The sequence below is a fragment of the Leiobunum rupestre genome, chromosome 10, assembly GCF_980474605.1.
Source record: "Leiobunum rupestre chromosome 10, qqLeiRupe1.1.hap1, whole genome shotgun sequence".
NCBI classification, from domain to species: domain Eukaryota; kingdom Metazoa; phylum Arthropoda; class Arachnida; order Opiliones; family Sclerosomatidae; genus Leiobunum; species Leiobunum rupestre.
The window spans coordinates 50,836,614-50,858,960 of NC_143393.1; the positions used below are offsets into that span (position 1 = coordinate 50,836,614).

Sequence of the window (22,347 nt, forward strand, 5' to 3'; positions counted from 1 at the left end):
TTCGCGTGTAACTTTCATTTGAAAAACGATAACTTTGACACATTTTTGGTAATTATGTCACTTTTGCTTTTACTTGTAGAGGAAAAAGTCTTCGATGAAAAAATTATAAAGGCGTGATTACAAGTTGATTACGGAAGTATTACAGGGTGATTACGGAGGTATTAAAGGTTATTACAGGGTGATTACGGAGGTATTAAAGGTTATTACAGGGTGATTCTGAGCGATTACCGAATGATTACAAAGTGATTACGTCAAGTGAGTAAATTTCAAAATAAAACAATATTATAAATGGAATAATTACACTCGCTAAGATATCGATATTTCACTGTATTTAATGGTTTGTTTAAATCTTTAACCTATAAATGAGTAAAATACGGTTCCACAATCACATTTAGTTTGCAGGTTCAGGGCTGATACTTAAATTCATAACTAATTTTAGTGGAAATAGTAACTAACCTCTTCCTAAATAGCAACCAAAAAGTAACCAAAAAGTAACTAAGAAATAATAATAATAAACTAAGCAGACGATCTTTAAGACGAGATCCAATTGAGGCTACCAAATAGGAGTAGGGAGCGGCCGTTACATTTCTACGAAATCCGCCGGTGGCGGCCTCTCCCGCTAGTTTTGTAACTAAAAAAGCCGACCTTCGTTACGAATAAAGGATATTGTTAAAAGACAGCGTTTCTGATTTCTATGGGAAGTACTAAATTTATACATGGTAAAATAATTTTTCGTAAAGATAACCTAATAAATTTCAAAATAGAAACTTTGAGTAACCAAATTAGACCAAAATTAACTTTTAGTAACCGATTTCAAAAAAAGTAACTTTTAGTTAAAAAAGTAAACCAGTATCAGCTTTGCAGGTTTCACAAATAGGCTAGCCTCAATGCTTCATATTTGAAACCGGGAGACTACTAGCAGAGGAATTATAGAAAGGTCTGTTTTAAAGGACTTAATTTTTCCGCTGAAAGACAATTGTATATACTGTCGCGCTAGCTAGAGAATAGGCGGACAGACAACCAAACAATAACATAAGCAGTCAGAAATGTGGCGAGCAGGAACAAAAGGACCAAGGTCGCTCGGCCACTATAAAAGCGGGGTCCCTCTCCAGGATCGGGACGTTCTCCCGGCGTAGGCCAAAGAAGGGACTAAAAGCTGCACAAGCTCGGCCCTTCCGACGAGGCGACCTAACCTCCTGCTGCTAAAAGCTCGAGACGGTCGTCTAGGTAATAAGCGCGGGGACAGAGACTGGAAAAGTCCGGCCCCGTTTGAAAAGCCTCCTACGTCGTGAGACTATCCCCGGCGGTGACCCGCCGCTCGCCATCGCTTCACGTCTAACCGCCTTCTGCTGGCTAGTTACGCGTTATATTGTACTTGTGAATTTGTATGAATAAAATAGTCTTAACTTAGAAACATTTATCGTTACTCAAACTCCTACCGTAACAATACCTTTCTACATCCAGTGGCAACAGTGACTAAATAGCGATGCTTGTCGCCCGGTTCGTTCTCGTGGAGAACATTAATTATTCTCTGTTAATACAAAACAAATATTCACTCAGTAAATATGGTTAAAGAATAAATTTAAATACGATATAATTGACCTTTTCCTTCAATTTTTTGTCTTTCCGTTGAGCCCAAATCAGGAGAATGAAATAGATCCACCAGAGGGAAATGACCGTGGCCAAGACCACAGGATTATAGGCTATAGTTCGGAAGAGTTCCACGACGGAGGTCAAGTCGATCTGATTCGGGGCTATGAGGAATCCGGCAGAGAACGCCGATAGATGGACACACTTGCAGTGAACTAGATGTTCTTTCGTCCTCTCGCCAAGCTTCAAATATTAAAATATGCCACATTATTAGTGAAAATATCGAAAGGTCGAATGAATCAGTTAATTAAATATGATAATTAGTTAATAATTTAGATTGTTCCAATTTCCTTTGGATTGGAAATGTTTTGTAACCTACTTTTCTTTTTCTTTTCTTTTTCAATAGATTTACATTACGCGATATAAATAAATATTTTTCAAAAGATCACTTAATTTAACCGAATTGAAAAAATTATAAATTTAACGGTAAAAATATTTTTAAGCTAAGTGTAAACACCCATGGTTAAAATTTTAAGTGTAAAAAATATTTAAACGAAGCATAAAACTAAGAATAAAAATCACAGCAAAAATACTTAGCTAACTTTATTAAAAAAGCCAAGGCGCAACTAAATTTATCTAAGCTCTACCTCATATCTTGAATAAACTTCGAGCCAAATTTGGTGTTAAACGTTTGGAAAAATTAACTCATACAGATACTATAAAGTTAGATAAAAACAATCTTTATGCCAGGATTACCATCGATAACCATTCGCGAAAGCGTACTTTACATCCGTGTGAGATCCACCGATGATCTTTGTCGTTCCAAGAGAGACATTTTAACATGTAGGTGCTGAGTGAGTAGCTCAGTTTCAGAAGCGTCTCGCCGTCGTAGAGTTCAGGACCGTTCACTTTCATATTGAGCTGTTTCGCGATCCGTTTCGTCAATGGCAATATTCCCAAAAAATAGAACCCGGGCCCGTGCTTCGTGTGCTGCTCCGGGAACAGGGTCCTCGACAGCCCTTCGGAGACGTTCATTTCCGTTATCAAATGAAATCCTTTCATGTTTTCTATCGACGGAGGAGAACCACTCTTGAGAGTCACCTGGGAAATGGTCGAATGGTTTCAGTTTAGCTTCTGTCACACATTTGAATAATACGTTTAAACTAGCTATTTAGTATATTCATAGTACATAAAATTATACGCAAGAGACACGATACTTCATGACTAGAACTGCTTAATGAAAAACATTTTCATTATATTTAAAATTTTTAATTTAATTTTTAATTAAACAATTTTAGTCATGAAGTATCGAGTCTCTTGCATCGATTTTTATACATAGTTTGCCTATGGTCTCCATGGAAACTGGGTGGGGGGTCAAATCTCAAACCATTTCGCCAATACCATCTACTAAATAGGTAGCCATTTTGTTGGTATCGAAGCGACAAAACTTACGAAAATTAAATTTATGCTTTAAATTTTTTAAATTAATATCGTTATGTTCCCTAAAAAATCATTTAAGATTTAAGTAAAATAGCTAATGACGAACGGAATATCTCGAAAAGAAGATTCGCAAAGTTTATCAAATAAGGCCTTTGTGGTGATCCCTTTTACAATAGTCTTAATCGATAGCTACGCAGCCAAAATACAGGGTGTTTGAATAACTCTGACTGGGCATTTTTTCAGAAACTGCAAGAGATAGAGTTGCGAAATTTTCAGGGTATTATTTCTAGTGTAGGATCGCATTAAATCCTAAATTTAAGAAAAATCGGAAATAATTTTGGGTTTTGGAAAAAATATTTTTTCATCGGTAGGTGCTAGAAAAAACGTTTCAATGAGAAAGTTATAGAGTGCGGTCGAAAATGTTCAAAGAAATTGTATTCATTGGAAAAGAACACATTTTCCCGAAGATATGAGCTGATGAAAAAAACAAGCTGTCCATAGGGACCAATAGCCTTCGCATTTTTGTACGTAAATGAAAGAAATCACGTTAAAAAATTAAATTCCTTAAGAAAAGTAATTTACCAAAACGCCAATTTAGGCCTACAGTAGGCCTAAAAAGTATCAGTAGGCCAACTACGCACAAATGTAAAGTTTTGAATTAGTATTTAATGTGAAATCGTTTTGTTTTCGACCATTTTCTAACGTTTATTGCGGCTAATTAACGTGCCACTAAATTATTATCGTGTATAGCGTGCTTTTATGGTCACGTTATTTTATAGTGAGGACAATCGTAACGCGCATAGGGTTAGTGAATTGTTAGCCGTTCGATATCCAGATAGAAGACCAAGTCACAACACCATTCTTGGAGCTGTTCGTGACTTTCAGTCTTACGGAAAATTCAATCCTAGATTTCGTGGACCAGGTCGGCAAAACATCAACATGGAAGACACCGTTCTAGCCTATTTTGTTGCGTATCCTCGAGCAAGCGTCACATTTGCAAGCGACGATCTCGGATTATCGACGAACTACGTGTGGCCCCCTCGTCACAATCACAACTTCCATCCGTATCGAGTGACCCTCCACCAAGCTCTGCACGAAGGAGATATGGAACGTAAATTTTGTTTTCTGCAACTGGCTAATAACCATGTCTGATGAGAACCCAAATTTCATCACTCAAATGCTGGTGACCGACGAATGTTCCTTTGGGAGAGATGGGCCTTTCAACCATCAAAACACCGACATGTGGTGTGACGAAAATCCTCACTGCGATTTTTCTCACCATTATCAACAACAACTCCGACTGAATGTTAGGGCGGGTTTGCTCGGGGATCGAGTTATTGGCCCATTTTTTCTTCCAGCTCGTCTCAATGGACAACGCTACTTGGCGCTTTTGCAGAACGAAATAGCAGACGCTTTAGAAGACATCCGCTGGAAGGTTACAGACAGATGTGGAACCAACATGACGGCGCTCCACCCCACGTACCTAGATGTGTAGTGGAGCATCTTAACAACGAGTTCCCTCAGCGTTGGGCCTGCGAGGTCTCCGGACCTCACTCCGATGGACTTTTTCTTGTTTGGGTTCATCAAAGCACAAGTTAACGTTGAGAACATCGAAGATTTGCGTCACCAAATCATTGCAGCTTTCGAACTTGTCACTCCTGATATGATCAGACGCTCGTTTCAAAACATGCTTCATCGTGCCCAAACATTTATCGCGGCAAACGGGGGTATCATAGAACCTCACTTGTAAAATTCTTATGTTTATTCGAATAAAATGTTCAATTAAATCTTTCAGACATTTCTTTCATTTACGTACATAGGTGCCAATAGCCCCTATATGGACAGCTTGTTTGTTTCATCAGCTCATATCTTCGTGAAAAAGTGTTCTTTTACAATGAAACTAATTTCTTTGAACAATTTCGACAGCACTCTACAACTTTCTCCTTGAAACGTTTTTTCTAGTACCCACCGGTGAAAAAATATTTTACAAAAACCCGAAATTATTTCCGATTTTTCTGAAATTCAGGATTTAATGCGATCCCACACTAGAAATAATACCCTGAAAATTTCGCAACACAATCTTTTGCAGTTTCTAAAAAAATGCCCAGTTAGAGCAATTCCAAACACCCTGTATAATATTTACCTCTAGATTTGGCGGGAAAATTAAAAGTACAATCTGTTACAAAAGTCTTCGACAAAGGGAGTTTTTGCATTTTTCTTAATATTTTTTTATTTCCTTTCACGTGGAGTTGTCGGTTTTTTCAAAGCGCCAGATATCGTTTTTGACAACTTGTTTAATAATGGAGTTACGACCCTGATACCGGCATTTTCGGATTCAGGGTGGTCGATTCATATTTAGAAAGTGTCACTGTCATCGCTCTACGACCAACGGTTGATTAGATATAGTCGGTTGCAATTTTGGTTTTGATTTGCGAAACACTAAAAGACGTAATATGTCCCTTTTTGGCATTCCTTCCGAATATTGACGGACTTTCAACTACAATTAATATTGTATAGGAACGTCTAAGAAAATTAGGCTTGACGAGAATGGAAACAATAAAAGGAAAAAATTGGTGTAGAAAACTATGATCACTTGTTGCCACCATTTAACTCCCTCAGACGATTCCACCAAAGTTTGTTTTTACTACAATTAACATAATATCATAAGTATGACACTTCCCATTGTTTCATTGTTAAAACTATTAGTTACTGTGTCTGTTAACAGAGTAGAAAAACGAGATTCACTCGAGGCAAGGTTGCTTCCACGCGTTCGAGGACTTTCGCCAATATAGTCGAGAGACTAGTGGTATTTTAAGAATTTTCTGAGGAAATAAAGATTTTTATAGATTCTTGAAAAACATTTGTAACACTTTCCGCGGTCTCTGCGTTGAAAAGCTACGCGATCGTTAACTCAAACACAACATTTTAGTTTTCTACAACAATTTTTTACTTTTATTGTTTCCATTCTCGTCGAGCCTAATTTTCTTAGACGTTCCTATACAATATTAATTGTAGTTGAAACTGCCTCAATATTCGGAAGGAATGCCAAAAAGGGACATATTACGTCTTTTAGTTTTTCGCAAATCAAAACCAAAATTGCAATCGACTATATCTCCTCAACCGTTAGTCGTAGAGCGATGACAGTGACCCTTTCTAAATATGAATCGACCACCCTGAATCCGAAAATGCCAGTTTCAGGGGCGTAACTCCATTATTAAAAAAGTTTTCAAAAACGATATCTGGCGTTACCGCCGAAACTATTGTCTCTTTGAAAAACCGACAACTTCACGTGAAAGGAAATAAAAAAAATTAAAAATTGCTTCCAGTTTCATTTTTCTATCGTTTACAAGTTTTGAGAAAATTTAAGAAAAATGCAAAAACTCCCTTTGTCGAAGACTTTTGTAACAGACTGTACTTCAAACAAAATAAACTTAATCTGGCAACACTGCTATAAATTTTTATCTGGCAAGGCTGTTTTTTTATTTTGAAAATGTACCGCCGAAGTTTGTTTCATAAATTGGTAGGCGGCTTTTTCAACCGTTATTTTGAATTATCGATTAAGACTATGTATTACCTTCAGTATCGAATAAAATTACAATTTTCGGTCTTCCTTTGTAATTGAACTTACTTGAACAATTTTTAAGAATGCAGTCAACTATTTTTAACGTGAAACTAATTTCTTAATCATTTGAATATAATTAAAATCCGCAAACAGACGATTGAAACTGTTAACCCTCGCGTATTACGGTTCATTCTTGCTCAAATTACATATTTATTCTTGTTGCATGTATCTATACTTGGAACTGCGACATTGATGACGTAGGGATGCAAACTATGCAGGGTTTTTCCAAATGCATTTTGAGTTAGAAAAAGTATTTTGCATTTTACATTTTGCATTTTGAGTTTCTAGGAAACTGTTTTGAATTTTACATTTTGCATTTTGTGGGTTTGATATGGGAAAAAGTATTTTCAAAATGCCTTTTCAATTTTTTTTAATCTGCTACCATCATTGCCGCCGCTCTTGTCTAGTCAGGGCTGTGCAGAGGTATCCTGGGGCCCAGGGTCAAACTTGCCCGCGAGCCCTTTCGAGTTGCACCCCCCCCCCTCGAGCCCAAGTTATCATGATTTACACCCCCCTCGAGCCCTGAAAACTTTTCCAAAGTTATCTTGATTTGCTTTGATAATGGACACTATTTTAACAATACGGTCAGTACTAACTTTAATTTATTGGGAATTTAAAGTTGGTACTTTTAACTTAGTTGTCTTTATTCTTGTTAACTACATTGAATATACTTACTTGTCTTTTTTATTTGGAACGCTCGACTTGTAATTAATCGGTTAAGAACTAGTTATTACTGTTCACGTGACCATGGCTTTTGTCCGGTATGTTAGGGTTAATAAAGGACACTATTTTAACAATATGGTCAGTACAAACTTTAATTTATTGGGAATTTAAAGTTGGTACTTTTAACTTAGTTGTCTTTATTCTTGTTAACTACATTGAATATACTTACTTGTTTTTTTATTTGGAACGCTCGACTTGTAATTAATCGGTTAAGAACTAGTTATTACTGTTCACGTGACCGTGGCTTTTGTCCGGTATGTTAGGGTTAATAATTATAAGTGTCGACGGCTGGGGTAGGCCATGCTCTAACTTGAAATTTGAAAAGGGTCTCCCAAACCAATAAAACTAGTACCTGGCCTACTTACTCAAAATCGCATCGTTAACTAACGTGTTGAACGGAACCAATGAAAGGTAGGAAGTGGAAACTTACTATTTCATCAGTGTCAGTACAGTGAGTCGATAATTCAAATATGGTAAAAAATGCCTCCAATCAATTTAGAAATAACAAAATTATTGTGGGACAGTGCTGCCAGAAAAACAATTCACAGCCCATCAAAACAGTTAGCAGTGTTGTCAGATTGAAATTATTTTGTTTGAAATATAGGAAATTAATATTTTGCGGCGTATTTCTTATTTTTATACAAGTGACAGTTAGCCCAAGCTTCTGTTAAACCTGGTGGTAGAAAGTGAAATGAAGTGAAGTAGGTTTTCTCTACCTAGTTTGTTATTATTTAAACCTTACATATCTGTAAACTAATCAAAAGAAGCAATTTTATTAAATCTGTAAAAGGAAAAGTTTATTGTTTATGGTGGATGAACATTTTAGCCAACAGGTATAAGTTGTATAACAGAAGCTTGAGCTAACTGGCACTAGTTAATTTCAACGTAGAGCAATAACGCCGAAATTCAGATTTCAAGTATTTAAGTGGCCAAAAACCGCCCCATAGACACAACGTTAAATTTGAATGAACAACGATTAAAATTTCGAAACAATTCGAACTTACAATGAACGATATATTCTTCGTAACGTTTCCGAAAACCAGAAGAATATTTTCTTCCTGGTGAGTAACAGCTATTCGATGAATCATCAAATCGTTTTGTTTCAATGTTTCACTTTGATTAATTTGAAAATATCCGTTCACGGAATCCGAGTAATTCCCTGTTATAAAAAAAGGTTTTTGATTTATTTTGTAAATTAACGAATATTGTACTATATTTTCAGTTTTAAATTTAGTTAAATTTCAAATAAAATAATTTTGTAAAAAACGATTGAAAATTTTATTATTGAATTTCAAATAAATTATTTTGTTAGTTATCTCAAGTTGTTTAAGGGCTTTACTGGCACGCAAGGTTTGCACGCGGGTTTCAGATTCTGAAGGGGCTCGCGACTGCACCACGTGCTCTCTGTCTTCAAGAGCTACAGCTAAGTGACGAAGACAAAACATTGTCACATGACCTCCCGTATTTTATAGAAGCACATATTCTTATCAAATGACTCATCATTTACATTTTTTCGAGTCCTGGCGATTCACCAACTTCACCATAAAAAATAACTGACTCTTTGCCCTCTATATCTAGACGAGATGAGATGAGGCTAAAAACGGATTACCTCGCCTCTCAACTAAATACTCCAGATCTGGTTTCACCGTTTGGAAATCAATCGTATTGAGGTTTTTATCAGACACATCCACGACCAAGAAATTCGAATTCACTTCCTTCGACGACCAATGATTAAAGTATGGATTTTTCTTCAAGTCAAGTAGCTACCAAAAAACACAGTTTAAGCGCATGAAAGTCGAATTGAAATGAATAAATACCATGGAGTTGACCACTTCGTCTTTGTTGCCCAATCCGAGATCTCGGGGATCCGGAAGATGAATTCGGCTACCGAGGTTACAGCCCATGTCGTGCTCGCCACCTCGAGTTGACTTAGTTTTCTCTATCCAGATGCGAACGCACTTGGCCTGCAGTAGTCTTTTCCCTTCATCGGTTCGGCTGCGATTCAGGACGATTTTGGACAAGGAATTCAAAATAGACACGCAAGAGACAGCTACTTGGCTTTTCTGGGAACCAAGAAATTTAAACGGTGGTTAAAATAGAAGCGCTAAGCTTTTAAAATTTGCGTTTTACAATGTTGAAACAGACCCTTTTAAATTGTTCAACACTTACACCTGGGTCATTCCACGTGAAATCGTCAAGCGTTGTTGCTCGATAGTGACGGATTTCGCCCAAATGTTTTCCCTGGTTTATTTACCCTAAATATGAAGCATCCAGGAGTTTAGCGAGATAATTTCAAAAATTCGAAAAGTTATGATTTTTTGAAATTTCATGCATTTTGGCTAGAGTTTCGTTACTTAAGAAACATTTTTCAGTAACATGATTCGTAAAGCTCTTCAAAATATGAAAATTGGTACTCATAGCTAAAAAGACCTACAAATTCCGATTTTGGACGATGAACAGGGCAAAGCATTTCACACTCTGGAATCCAGTGCTCATCTTTTCGATTGGGCCAGTTATAAGAAGTTGAGATACCGTGAGAGTGAATATTTTTCATTTGTTTCCACAACAATTTTAAAATACATACTATCAAATTATAAATACGGTAGCTCATTAGTGTATTTATAATTAAAATTTATAAAAAATTAATTAATAATAAATTAATTAGTACTGTTTATATCCATTAGAGGGCGTACCAGTATCATAGTAGAAAACAGGGTTGCCTGTCAGAAAACGCGCAGCACGCATGAAGGTAGAAGTAGTCTAACCCGTGTAAATATATAAACCGTGATAATAGTATGAAACCCGGAAATTGCGCCAAACGTATTGTAATAACCTTACTGTATAGTGTATAAGCAGGCGACGCGTCGAATAGTACGGACTAATTTCCCGAAATATATATATATATACCGTCCGTCCGTCCCCAATGATTGCATTGCTAAATACTGAAAATTTTGAATGTTGCCTTTTTCGTTAAATATTAAATGCCACCCCGCCTCAGCTCACGCACTGAAGTTTTGCGAAAGATGCTAAAAATGGCCAATTTAAAAAAAAAATTAGTTTTGATATAAATAGTTTCGTCACCAACAACAAATTTGACAGAGGCCTTTCTATACGTAAGAAGTTCCTTATTTGAACTTTTGGTTGAATTTGGATGTGGCATATTTCGTTAAATAAATGATAAGTGCCACCCCTCTATCCAGCTCATACACCGCAGTTTTTGCGAAAAACGCGAAAATTGGCCAATTTCAAAAAATTCGTTTTGATAGAAATAATGTGGTCGCCAACACCAAATTTAAGAGGGACCTTTCTTTGTGCAAGGAGGTGATTATTTGAAATTTTTATTGAATTCTGAGATGGACCCCTTTGTAAAAACGATGTTTTTCGCAACCCCCACAAACAGCTCTTTTATCAAAACCTAGAGCCCATAGAGTAAATTGGAAGCCAAATTCAGAATCTGTAAGTCATTTTAGCTATGAGTACCAATTTTCATATTTTGAAGAGCTTTACGAATCATGTTACTGCAAAAAATGTTTCTTAAGTAACGAAACTCTAGCCAAAATGCATGAAATTTCAAAAAATCATAACTTTTCGAAATTTTGAAACTGGCTCGCTAAACTCCAGGATGCTTCATATTTAGGGTAAATAAACCAGGGAACAAAATCTGGGCGAAATCCGTCACTATCGAGCAACAACGCTTGACGATTTCACGTGGAATGACCCACCTATCTACCAAATACGTATTTATGCCAAAAAAATATTATTTTTGTTTCGATCTCAATCTGAATCGTTATAGAATTAACACATTTCATTTAATATGAATATCCTCAGTACTCTAAAATCAACCGTCGATCATGTATTATTTAATATACTGGCTACTTTCAGTACCGCTCAACGGACTCAACTACGTCATCGGTCGTAAGTGGACGGTTTTTGTTGCTCATTGGTATAGTGAGGTCAAAATTTACAATATTTAAAAACAATCGATTGATTAACAATTCTATTGTTGTACATATAAAAATGCAAATTAATTACAAAAAATAATTAAGAAAATTTCTAGAATTTTTTATAAATTATTTGTATACGTGTCAAATTTAGTGAAGTCTTTGCACACATATGGTAGTCACAAATAGGCGCCATTACGCAAAAAGTGGCACGTTGAACAACGGTCTCCAGGAAAATATTTCTTCAGAAAACGCTTTCTTCTCCGTTGAGTCTTACTAAACGCAGCCACTAAAGCCCGTGGCGGAGTGGGTCTAATATTTTGGGCTGCCAGAAGACAAAAGGCCCTAGCTTTAACAACTATAACGCTATCATGTTTGAGGGGCCAACTTCATGTACGGTCCGTGGGGCCCACTTGCCATCGGGCAGGTTCACTCAATGGCCTGTCCGCCACTGACTAAAGCGCACGCTGCTGACACTAGCTTCGTCAGGCGGAAGCCGAGTTTCCGTGGTTAAAGACGGGATTCAGAGGACGCTAGTCGGTGTTCGTCAAAGCAAGGATTCTATTACACATACAGGGTGGAAGCCTCAGCCGTGATCCAGCATTGAAACTTCTCCTAGTACACCAAAGTGCTGCGGATGGAACACTTCTACAGGTGCTGGTAGGCCAAAAATAGACCAATGGGAGAATTGGAAGCCTCAGCCGTGGTCCAGCCTCGGTACTTTTCCTAGTCTAAAAATAGACTAATGGAAGAATTAGAAGCGCATCTTCCAAATGCTTTTTTGGGCGATTGGATAAAGATGCGCTTCTAATTATGCCATTGGTCTATTTTTGGAATACCAGCGCCTGTAGAAGAGTTCGACCCGCAGCACTCTGGTGTACTAGGAGAAGTACCGAGGCTGGACCACGGTTGAAGCTTTCACCCTGTATAGAATTCTTGATCAAAGATTCCGAATGAGAAGTCGCCAAAAGGAAAAAAAGTCGAACAAAACAACCGCTTAATATCCGTTTGATACAAGCTACAGCTTGGCGCTTCCCTTTCAAGAAAATGAGAAGAGAAAATGCTACCCTTCTGTTTTCTTCGAGGCGTTGCCATTCGGAGTCACTGTATTCTTGGAAGGTATCATACTCCATTTCACTGTAAAACTCGTCCATGTTAATAGTCTTGATACTCGAAGGATACTCGTCTATTGACGCGTTGAGCAACGCCGACAGACAATGCAGTGAGGTACTGACAAAATAAAGGAAAACATGGCACGTAAGTCTCGCTAGATGGAGATTTAGGAGATTAACTGTAGGCGCAGAGGTGGACTGGTGAGGTTTTGAAGCCTCTCAGCCGCATATGGGAGATTCTGTCAGAGCCTTTCGGAACCCAAACCCAAGGATTGGCGCTGGCGGTGCACAAAAGAGCCCCAAAAAGGTCGTTCAAATTTCGAATGCACCTACTCAGGGTTTCGACTCTTTTTTTCCAAACCACCGGCTCCCAAACCAGAATTTGGTAACGGACCCGTGGGATTTTACCCACTTGCCCACGTGGCCTGCCCGTCTCTTTGTAAGCGTGACTGACGTACCTGCTAGCTTCGAGGATTTCCCTAAAGGAGCGATCCGGCTCCAAACTCTCGAAAAGGATGACTTCTGACACTTCTTTCATTTTATCGCCGCCTACTTCCTGCATGAATAGATCATTCTTTAATTCCTCTAGAAATTCTTTTGCCTTTTTCAGTATTAATGTAAGGTTTATCAATATCAAGGCTTACGGGGTGTTCCCTACTCGTACCAGAAACATTTTAAAATGGCAAACTTAGCGATTTTGGTTCCACCTATAATAAATTTGCCGAAACTCTTGAAGATTACAAGGACGTTATACCAGCAGCTTTTGTACAAAGTCATTTTAGTAGGGCTCAGTGGCGGCATAAGGGGGTGAGGGCGATGGGGGCGAGGGGGGCGGTCCGCCCCGGGTACCAGGGGTGCCATCGGAGAAGCTCGAGGGGGGGGGTGCAAATCAGAACGATTAAACTTGAAGAAGACGGACGTGAAAACTTTTGCACGGTCCTGGGGGGTGTCACAAAACACTGCCGCCGCCCCGGGGACCCAGCCTTCTTAAGCCGCCACTTTTAGGGCTAACCTAGAAAATTACTATTTGTAATTTCAAAAAGAAAATATGTAAATTAACTAGTAAAACTGGAATAGTAGGTTGTATACCTGGTACCATCATTATTAAAAAAAAGGCTGCACTTCCTGCCGATATACGTCACAACAACTATTTAAAGAGCCAACCGGAGGTGAAAGGAAATGATGCGAAAATCTCTGGAGTTACAGTGAGTCAATTTTGCGTTTTGTGTTTCGTTTTTAGACTCCCTAAGTTTTAAATTAATTATGGTTTAAAAAGGGCTTTTAAAATGTACGTTTCTACCAATATGACTAGTTCAAAAGTTAATCTTTTGAAAGCCATTCTTTCCATCTCTTGTGATAATTTTAAGAATCTATCATTAGTTCAGTTACGTAACTTATTGGACCTAGGCTTAGCATCATTTGAAGTCAGGTTGAATAATTTTTATACTGGGTTACTCATTCACTTCTGTTAAGAAACGTAAACCAAAATGGTCTACATGTTTGAGCCTTTGTGATTTTAAAATTCCGTCCTCCTTATCAAGGGCTAACCTAGCGATAACCTTTTGGGTTAATTCTTCATTCTATATATTTATTTTAGGTAAACTAAACCTAATTTAACGCGCAACTTTTGAGTTTTTCTTACCCATAATTGCTTTTATCAAACGGACTCAAATACTTATGGATGCGAAATTTGAGGCAGATGACTGTATGCGGTGACGCCACTGTGGGTGGGGTTTAAAAGCTCATCCTTTTTTTAACGTGATGCTGCCGGCAGGGCCGTGCTTAGAGGTATCGGGGCCCCGGGCGAAATGCATGGGCGAAACTGACATTGTGAGTGTAGCGGCCCTCCGGTATATACATCCCTATGGGAAAATTTTAGCGGCCCTGGGCGACCGCCCGGCTCGCCTCCCCCTAAGCACGGCCCTGGGTGCCAGTGTCATAGGAGTTCTATATTCAGGGTTGAATATGAAGAAATTCATGGTAAAACGTTTTAAGTTTTTAATAATTACACTTTAAAACAATCGTTAACATCGCGCGTTTATATACTTCTGGTCTACACTAAATATTTAATTAAAACTTTTAAATTCAAACTAAATGTACTAGATTTGAAACTGTCGAATTATGCAACTAAAATATAACAATTTCAAATTTAACATTGGGCGATATTCCGGTTGGCCCTGACGTAAGAGGCACTCCATTTCATATTTCCCCCTCTCTTATGTGCGCCCGCTCATTCGCCATTACCTCCACCCTCGGCGGGAAGTCCAGGCTTGGGTCTTTGCTAAAGGGTGTGGAGAAAGGCGTTTAAAAGGGGAAATTCGAAATGAACGCACTCACCGGCTCACCTATCTAGCAAACACGCAAAGTGATGAAGAAACCAGAGTTTGGCTAGATTATATTGAACCTTGGACGAATAATTACTAATTAATATTTGACCGGCAGTACTATAATTACCAAAGTGGAAATGGAGTACTTAGAGAAATCATCACTCGTATTTAAGTAGCTTCCAGCCAATTGGTGGAAGGGAAGAAATATGCCACTAGTCTGGGAGTTAAATATTTTTATCGGTTACACTCTTAAAAAAATGGTTTCTTTTCAAACGTTTAAGGGTGTTTTCTTGTCCCATATTTAACACCTTAACAGGTTTATAAAGGATGTTATTCTACACCTTAAGAAGCAGTTTTCCTCCTAGGGTGTTTATTTACACTGTTTGGGGTGCTTACGTCCTCCGTTTTGGTTCCTTTGTTAACAGTTTGTGGTATAAAACTATTCTCTTCAGGGTTATTATCGACTCCCTCTAGGGTACAAGGCTACTCCTTTTAGGGTACCAAACGACTCCCTTCAGGGTGTTACACTACCCCCTTCAGGGTTCTACAATACTCCCTTAAGGGTTCTATAATACTCCCCTTTAAAGTTTTATAACTACTCCCTTTAAGGTTCTAAACTACTGCCTTAAGGGTGCTACAATACTCCCTTTAAAGTGTTAAAATACTCCTTTTAGGGTACTAAACTACTGCATTAAGGGAGCTACACCCTTACCAGGTGTTAAATCACTCAATTTACGGGGTAATATAACACCCTTTATACACCTTTTCAGATTTTTAATTTGGGACAGTAAAAATCCCTTTAGGGCGTTTAAATTAACATTAAAGAGTGTTTTTTTACAGATATTACACCCTTAATATACCATTAAAACACCCTTTTTTTAAGAGTGTAGGACTACGAAATAATACTAAACGTGTGGATTAATCATTTATAAATATATAGGTTGAACATTTAACCGTCAGTACTATAATTACCGAAGTGGAAATACGGTACTACAATTACCAAAGTGGAAATACGGTACTACAATTACCAAAGTGGAAATAGGGTACTATAATTACCAAAGTGGAAATAGGGTACTATAATTACCAAAGTGGAAATAGGGTACTATAATTACCAAAGTGGAAATAGGGTACTATAATTACCAAAGTGGAAATAGGGTACTATAATTACCAAAGTGGAAATAGGGTACTATAATTACCAAAGTGGAAATAGTGTACTATAATTACCAAGGTGGAAACGGAGAGTTCCTTTTCCCCACCATCGACGACTGCTCCGATGGCCGAGGACACTTGCATTCCAATTTCCATTTTGTAGATGGATTGATTGGAGATGGTTCCAACTAGTTTCTGTCTTAAAACAGTGTAGTCGCTTTTGGACAGTGCAGGTCTTTTATATTCCAAAAACTCCGGGTTTATGAAGTGTCCAATTGATATGACGTACATCAAAACTCCTAATTTATATTTAAATTAAGAAAAATTGTTATCAGATTAATTTTTTGTAAAGCCAATTTACGCGTTTGGATTATAAAAATAAATAATAACACTATTTATTTGGTAAGGAAAAATTTAATTTTAACAATACATATGTAATATAAAAAATAATATATTATACAAGGGGGAAGCCTCGGTACTTTTCCTAGTACACCAGAGTACTGCGGGTGGAACACTTCTACAGGCGCTGCCTCGGCTATTTTATCCGTTATTTAATTATTCTACAAATTCTAGCTGGATGTTACTCGGTCTTTATTTTCGGTTTTGAATCGTCGTCTGCTATCGCGGAAACCAAGTGCGTAACTTTATTCTTACCAAAATTAGTTAACCGATAATTAAATAACGGATTAAATGGCCGAAGCAGCGCTTGTAGAAGGGTTCCACCCGCAGCACTCGGGTGTACTAAGAGAAGTACCTAGGATGGACCACGGCTGAGGCTTCCATTCTGTATATATACATGTATATCACATTTTATTAAAATTAAATTTTACTACCGGGTTTTAATTAATTTTACAATTGCATAGCCAATAAAAAACCAACTACTCGATTATCGTCGATATTTTTGAATTTATTACTCGATATTGTACTGAAGCCAAGGTTAATTTGGCAACTGCGCAAAACCAATGACCTCTTAAAGGGGCTATAAACCAGGCTACCATACGAAAAAAATTTCGAGCTTATTATGAAATTCCCAAATAGGCCGAAAACGAATTACCACTTAATGTGACGAGTATAAATAATAATAATAACAATATGTAATAATCATCTAGGCTAATTACCAAGACGCCACCTTAAGCCCAAGTCATCTAGCAAATTTTAAGGGCAATAATTCAGGTGGCCGGGTTATACTGCGTAGGTGAGTGGTGACAAGTCCTTCATGCCACGCAGACCAACTATTAACATTAACCGGACAAATTTTTAAGGAGTCATATATTAGATTAGTTGTTTAAGTTCTTAATTCATTCTTAAATATCTTAAATTAAATAGCTTAATTATTAGTGGGTTTGTCGGTACGAATGATTATAATTATGTCAGTAGGAAATTAGAGGATGACTGGCCAGCGTCCATGGAATAACGGCTTTAAAAGTAGCTAGTCAATTTGGACCTTGGGTGATTAGGCTAGCTGATTACTATTATTTTTATTATTATAGTTTAAATGCTTCTCAACAACATACTTCTTGTAATGTCAAAGTCAATGGAACAATTTAAAATGTGAAGGGCTTTTTGCGCTCACATTCTCACCTTCGGTATCTCCAGCTAGCGTGAGGGATTCGATAAATGCATCTGTACCAGTCTCAGATTCAACTAAAGTTTGCAGCGTTGATAAAGAATTACTTTCAGGTGAGAGTACCTGTAAAAATATATTATTCAGAAGCAGTGGCGTAGACAAGGGGAGGATTTCCGAGTCAACCCCCCCTCCTTGGGTGTAACTATGACTGTAATAAAATGTCACCCCCTTCTCGACCCCCCTTAGGTATTTTACATAGTTTAAACCCTTCCCTTGAAGTATTTCTGGCTACGCCACTGTTCAGAAGACAAAATACTAAACGTGAGGGTAACTGTTATTAAATAGACAAAGTATTTAACTAAAGAGAAATGTTACTATTACGTTCGTTTGGATAGTCCTACTAACATTCACCAGGATCGAGTATGATAAACAAAACACTTAAAAACTTTTTTGTAATGTAATTGGGCTACAAAATTACTAACTACTACGCAATTATTGTAAGCCTTCCAGTTGGAAGTGAAGGATATTTGTAAACGATGATACCGATACACCACGAGTAACAGCACCTACGACCAAGTTTAAGAATTTAATGAAATATTAACTAAATGATCCCATATTGTTGATGTTATAACATTAAATGGCTCAATGTGAGGCTCATTGGATAAAATATTTTAAAACTAATAGCTAATTTGAAATGTTACTTATGTTGTTCATAATAGCATGATCGCATACAAATGATTGCATATGTAATTATGTATCCAATTTACAGCCAAATTACATAAATAATTAGTTTCAGTCAATAGTCTGCATAAAAAATGGACTGCAAGTGCATCAAACTTTTAGCCATATTACTGATAATATTAAGGCTACAATTGTAGGCTAAATGCAGTCTAATTGCACCTTTGTCAAAGATAAGTTTTTTCCAACCACATTACAGATTTTATGTAGTTGCAATCCGGAAACTGCATTTGTAGCTAAGCTAGCTGCTATTACAGTCAAACTGCATCCCCTTTGCAATCTATAAATTCAATGCTGTCTTTGTTTCAGTGAATTTCATTGAAGATCAGTGCAACTATCTTGTTGCTAACTTTTAGACCAGCAGCCAAATAACATGCCAACTGAAGGAAAATTGTAGCTTCTTATTTTTCAAAGGAAAAGCTACATATTCGCAAATACATTCTTGAATAGTATCTTTCAGCATGGTTAAAACCAAGAATGAATTATACTTAGGGATGGTAACTATCTTGTGACGATCCGTGGGTATTATAATAAAATTTGCCCCGGCAAGAGAAAGGGGAGGAAAATGTTAGCAACGTGTTCTTCAATATCGTAGGAAGGCTTAAGGGTTAGGGACCCATGGTTCCCTAAGTCCATGTTTTTGGCTATAGTTAAATGTTAGTTTATTCCATTTAAAACTAATGATAGACGCGTAATTGATTACGAACGACAAAAAGCGACAAAATATTGGGAAGCGAAAAAATAAGTTCAGTTCGCCCCGAGTCAACAACTTTTAAAATTTGACGCTTTTAGACGCTCGTAAATTTTAAAGTGCTATAGGCCCCGTGGGTAAAGAAAATTTTATGCAGAAGTGTCGCCGCCTACTGGCCGAGTTTGAAAATAACTATGTGAATTTAGTACTACGATGTTATACGCTGCCTACAGGCCGAGTTTGAAAATAGCTATGTGAATTTAATACTACGATGGTATACGGAAAATACAAAATTCGTCTGCAAAATTCATACGAAGAGTTGATACGAAGGAATGTAGGAATGTAGATGGCGCTTTCTTTCCTAAGCTCGGGGCCTATTCGCTAGATGGCACAACGACGCTGAAGCTTTAGCGTCTGCTAAGAGGGAACACCGTATATAAAACGTCTGCTAAGTCTACTGCTCCAGTGCTCCTGTAGCATTGACTGTATTACGTATTTTTATTCTCTTGAGGTTTTTTATAACCGCCGAAAGGGGGCATTGAGGTAGTTTTCGGTAGCGAATGGTGGAAACCAATTAGCTAAGAATACCAAACAAACACTTGGGTGTGACTAAAATGTTGACTGGGCTAATTTGATTTTTTTAGGGGGAAGGAGGTTACTCTTCGAGCATGAGGCGATTGTGAGCCACGCCTGAAATCGCCTCAACGTAGTCATACTCCTGAAGTAAAAAAAAATACATTCTTGGTGAAATATTAGTATTATGTACTAACCGTGACGTGCAGTACGACTTCGGAGTAGAGCCTGTTACTGTCGGTTGCCACGACTACTATCCCGGCCTCGAAACCGTTGGTCGGATCTCCGGGTGACAAGGTCAAATTCTCCGCCCGAGGGAACATAGTTTGCCGCAAAATCACTCCTGAAATATATTTTTTTTGAGGAAGTTGAAATCCACTTGTATTTATGGCATTATTGTCGTCACCCACAACGAAGTGTTAATTTTTAAAAAAATTCGCACGGAACAAAGCAGCGAATTTTTAAAATTAGTCTCACGCAAAAGAACCATGTTGGCCAATCGCGATAAAATAAAAGCGCGTATCAAAGCTATTGAAGTTGGCTGTACTTGTGGTATTTGAATATAACTTTACATTATTGTAACTGGCGAATTAAAATGCGTACTACAGAAGTTACACAAGGCCAACTTGAAAATTCAAATGGGCAATTCAGTATAATAAAGTGGTTAACAACATAGGCTTATGCTTCTAAAAATTTCAGTTAGTCTTAATAATTATTGATCGTTATGTGTGACCCAGAATACATGTCTCTGGTGACATTAATACGCAGTTTAAAACCAATAAGGGTTCTTCCTATAGAGCCCATGCCACAGTTTCAAGGTTCCAAATATTCTCTATTGAAAACGTTTACCATTATTTTATTCTCAGTTGATTCATTTCAATTAATATTTAGTTTTAATTAGAAAATGTATCTATTAACTCATAATTTTAGCACCGTCTGAATCTAATCGAGAACAAGGGCTGAAGTGTGACTTAAACACCAATTTTGTTTTATTTTATAATAATTAAAGGTCTAAATTGGAAATGTGCTCTGAACAGATTTTTAATTATTAGTATTACCTTTTGAAAAAAACAATCAAGCCCCATCCATTTTTCTAGAATAAATGGATTTCAAAATTTTCAAAATCTATGGTTTTGAATTCGTTTGTGAAGGGTGTTAATCAAAACATTTCTCTGTACAAATTCGAGAATTCTTATCATCGTGATTTCATTTAAACCATGAATATTCAACTGTATAATTACCCTGTGGTCCAATCTTTAGAAGCTAAAGGTAGAGCCTACTTTCGCGCCCTCAACCGTGACCAATGAAATAAATAAAAATATTTCATATTTTACAAAAACTATGTTATTAAAATTGTTAACTGGATTTATTAGGAATCGATCCCCGGCTCCAATATGACACGCGGATACGCTATCATCAAGCCATGCAAAAATTCATACACAAAATTGGAACTTTAGCGCCTTGTTTGGACCCTTTTGACTAAACAAAATTGAGGTTGAAATCCACTTGGGAGCGGCCAAGAAAAATTTTATTTAATTAAAATTTGAATTTAATGAATAAAAAGAATGTAAGCATTGTTGTGTCTCGTTTTGACTGCGTTTTAAATAACTTAAAACATCACACAAGTAAATCAAAACTTAATAATTAAACTTTTATAACAGAGGCGATTTTGTATAACTTCTACAGCTTCCTCGTTCTGACGGCGTCTACCTGACTCCGTTAATGTCATACGTCATTGTTCTAGTTTTGCCTGAACAGTGGCGCCCTCCAATGACTATTTACTAAACTAATATACAGGAGTATACATACACAACAAGCATCATTTACGTTATAATTTTTGAATAAGAAAGCGATAGAATTAGTTTCCGTAGACCTAACATAATCCCTTAATAGCCAACCACAGAGTTTTACGACTATAATGGGCTCCGCCTTGTCCCTCGCGAGTTGAATATTCAATTGTGAAATAAATTCATTATCACCGAAAAAACTAATGGTAAGGTAACTGATCTGAAACAGACATAAATCGTGACATTCGCAGGGTTAAGACAAGAATGACGTGAATGCCGGGCAAGCTTACCTCTTTGGAAATCTCTCATGCGGCTGATTTTCTTTTGAATGTGAATGTCAGTGTGGTTCCAGTTGTAATAGAACGTGTACTCCAGCGGGACATTATCGGACGAAAACTCGCTGCATGTCACGGAGAAATTGGTAAAGATGGCCATTCCACTGTTCGGCTTAACGGAGCAATTTCCTTTCTGAGGAGTTTGGCTCATTTCGACCTTGTAAATTGCCTCTGACCTGAAGCCGCTGTTCATCGCTGAAGCTTTAAAAAGAACCCCAACAGATTCATATTCAAATATCATGTCAAATAGTTTTCTTAAATAAAGGTATTAAAATCTGTCCCAGTTAAGACTACAGAGTTTTCGCTAACCACGGTAAAGTGGAGCTACGCGCGTTGTAGATTTCGAGAGGTCTATCACGTGACAAGATACTAGCCACGCTTTCTTCTAAAGAAAAATAATTTACCCCCAAAATGGCAGCTATGGCCAAAACCGATGGATCATTAAAGAAAACATCCGGTGAACTACTTCAAGTATTACGTTACTGTACGATTTGTTTAGAAGTTTTTTTTCTTAGAGTAGTTGTGGTCGTTAAACTATCTGGGAAAAATAACGTTAAAAAATGAATATTAATTTTTTTATTTTGATCCATGGAAAAAATTTAATTATAAACAATTTAAGTGAGCTTTCGAAGTTTCGACCCGCTATAGGTTTGACAAAGACCTACATGTATGGGTCGAAAGCTCATTTTTAAAATCTTTAATAAATAAACATCCATGTGTTTCCTCCGTTTAAATTGTTTTTAACGTTAAAA

At 37.2% G+C, this 22,347-nt stretch overlaps 1 protein-coding gene across 1 annotated transcript in view; it reads right to left on the reverse strand.

Moving 5' to 3' along the window:
* Positions 1–22,347, reverse strand: part of LOC149926166 (polycystin family receptor for egg jelly) — a 32,041-nt gene that overhangs the window by 706 nt on the left and 8,988 nt on the right. Inside the window, exons 6-17 of the mRNA XM_090161881.1 lie at positions 21,551–21,790; positions 19,671–19,816; positions 17,486–17,594; positions 15,980–16,203; positions 12,887–12,984; positions 12,384–12,546; positions 9,193–9,438; positions 8,985–9,138; positions 8,380–8,534; positions 2,374–2,691; positions 1,603–1,833; positions 1,451–1,531 (exon numbers count right to left, since the gene is read on the reverse strand). Of these exons, the coding sequence (XP_090018007.1) occupies positions 1,451–1,531; positions 1,603–1,833; positions 2,374–2,691; positions 8,380–8,534; positions 8,985–9,138; positions 9,193–9,438; positions 12,384–12,546; positions 12,887–12,984; positions 15,980–16,203; positions 17,486–17,594; positions 19,671–19,816; positions 21,551–21,790 (2,165 nt within the window). The remainder of the gene's footprint in view (positions 1–1,450; positions 1,532–1,602; positions 1,834–2,373; positions 2,692–8,379; positions 8,535–8,984; positions 9,139–9,192; positions 9,439–12,383; positions 12,547–12,886; positions 12,985–15,979; positions 16,204–17,485; positions 17,595–19,670; positions 19,817–21,550; positions 21,791–22,347) is intronic.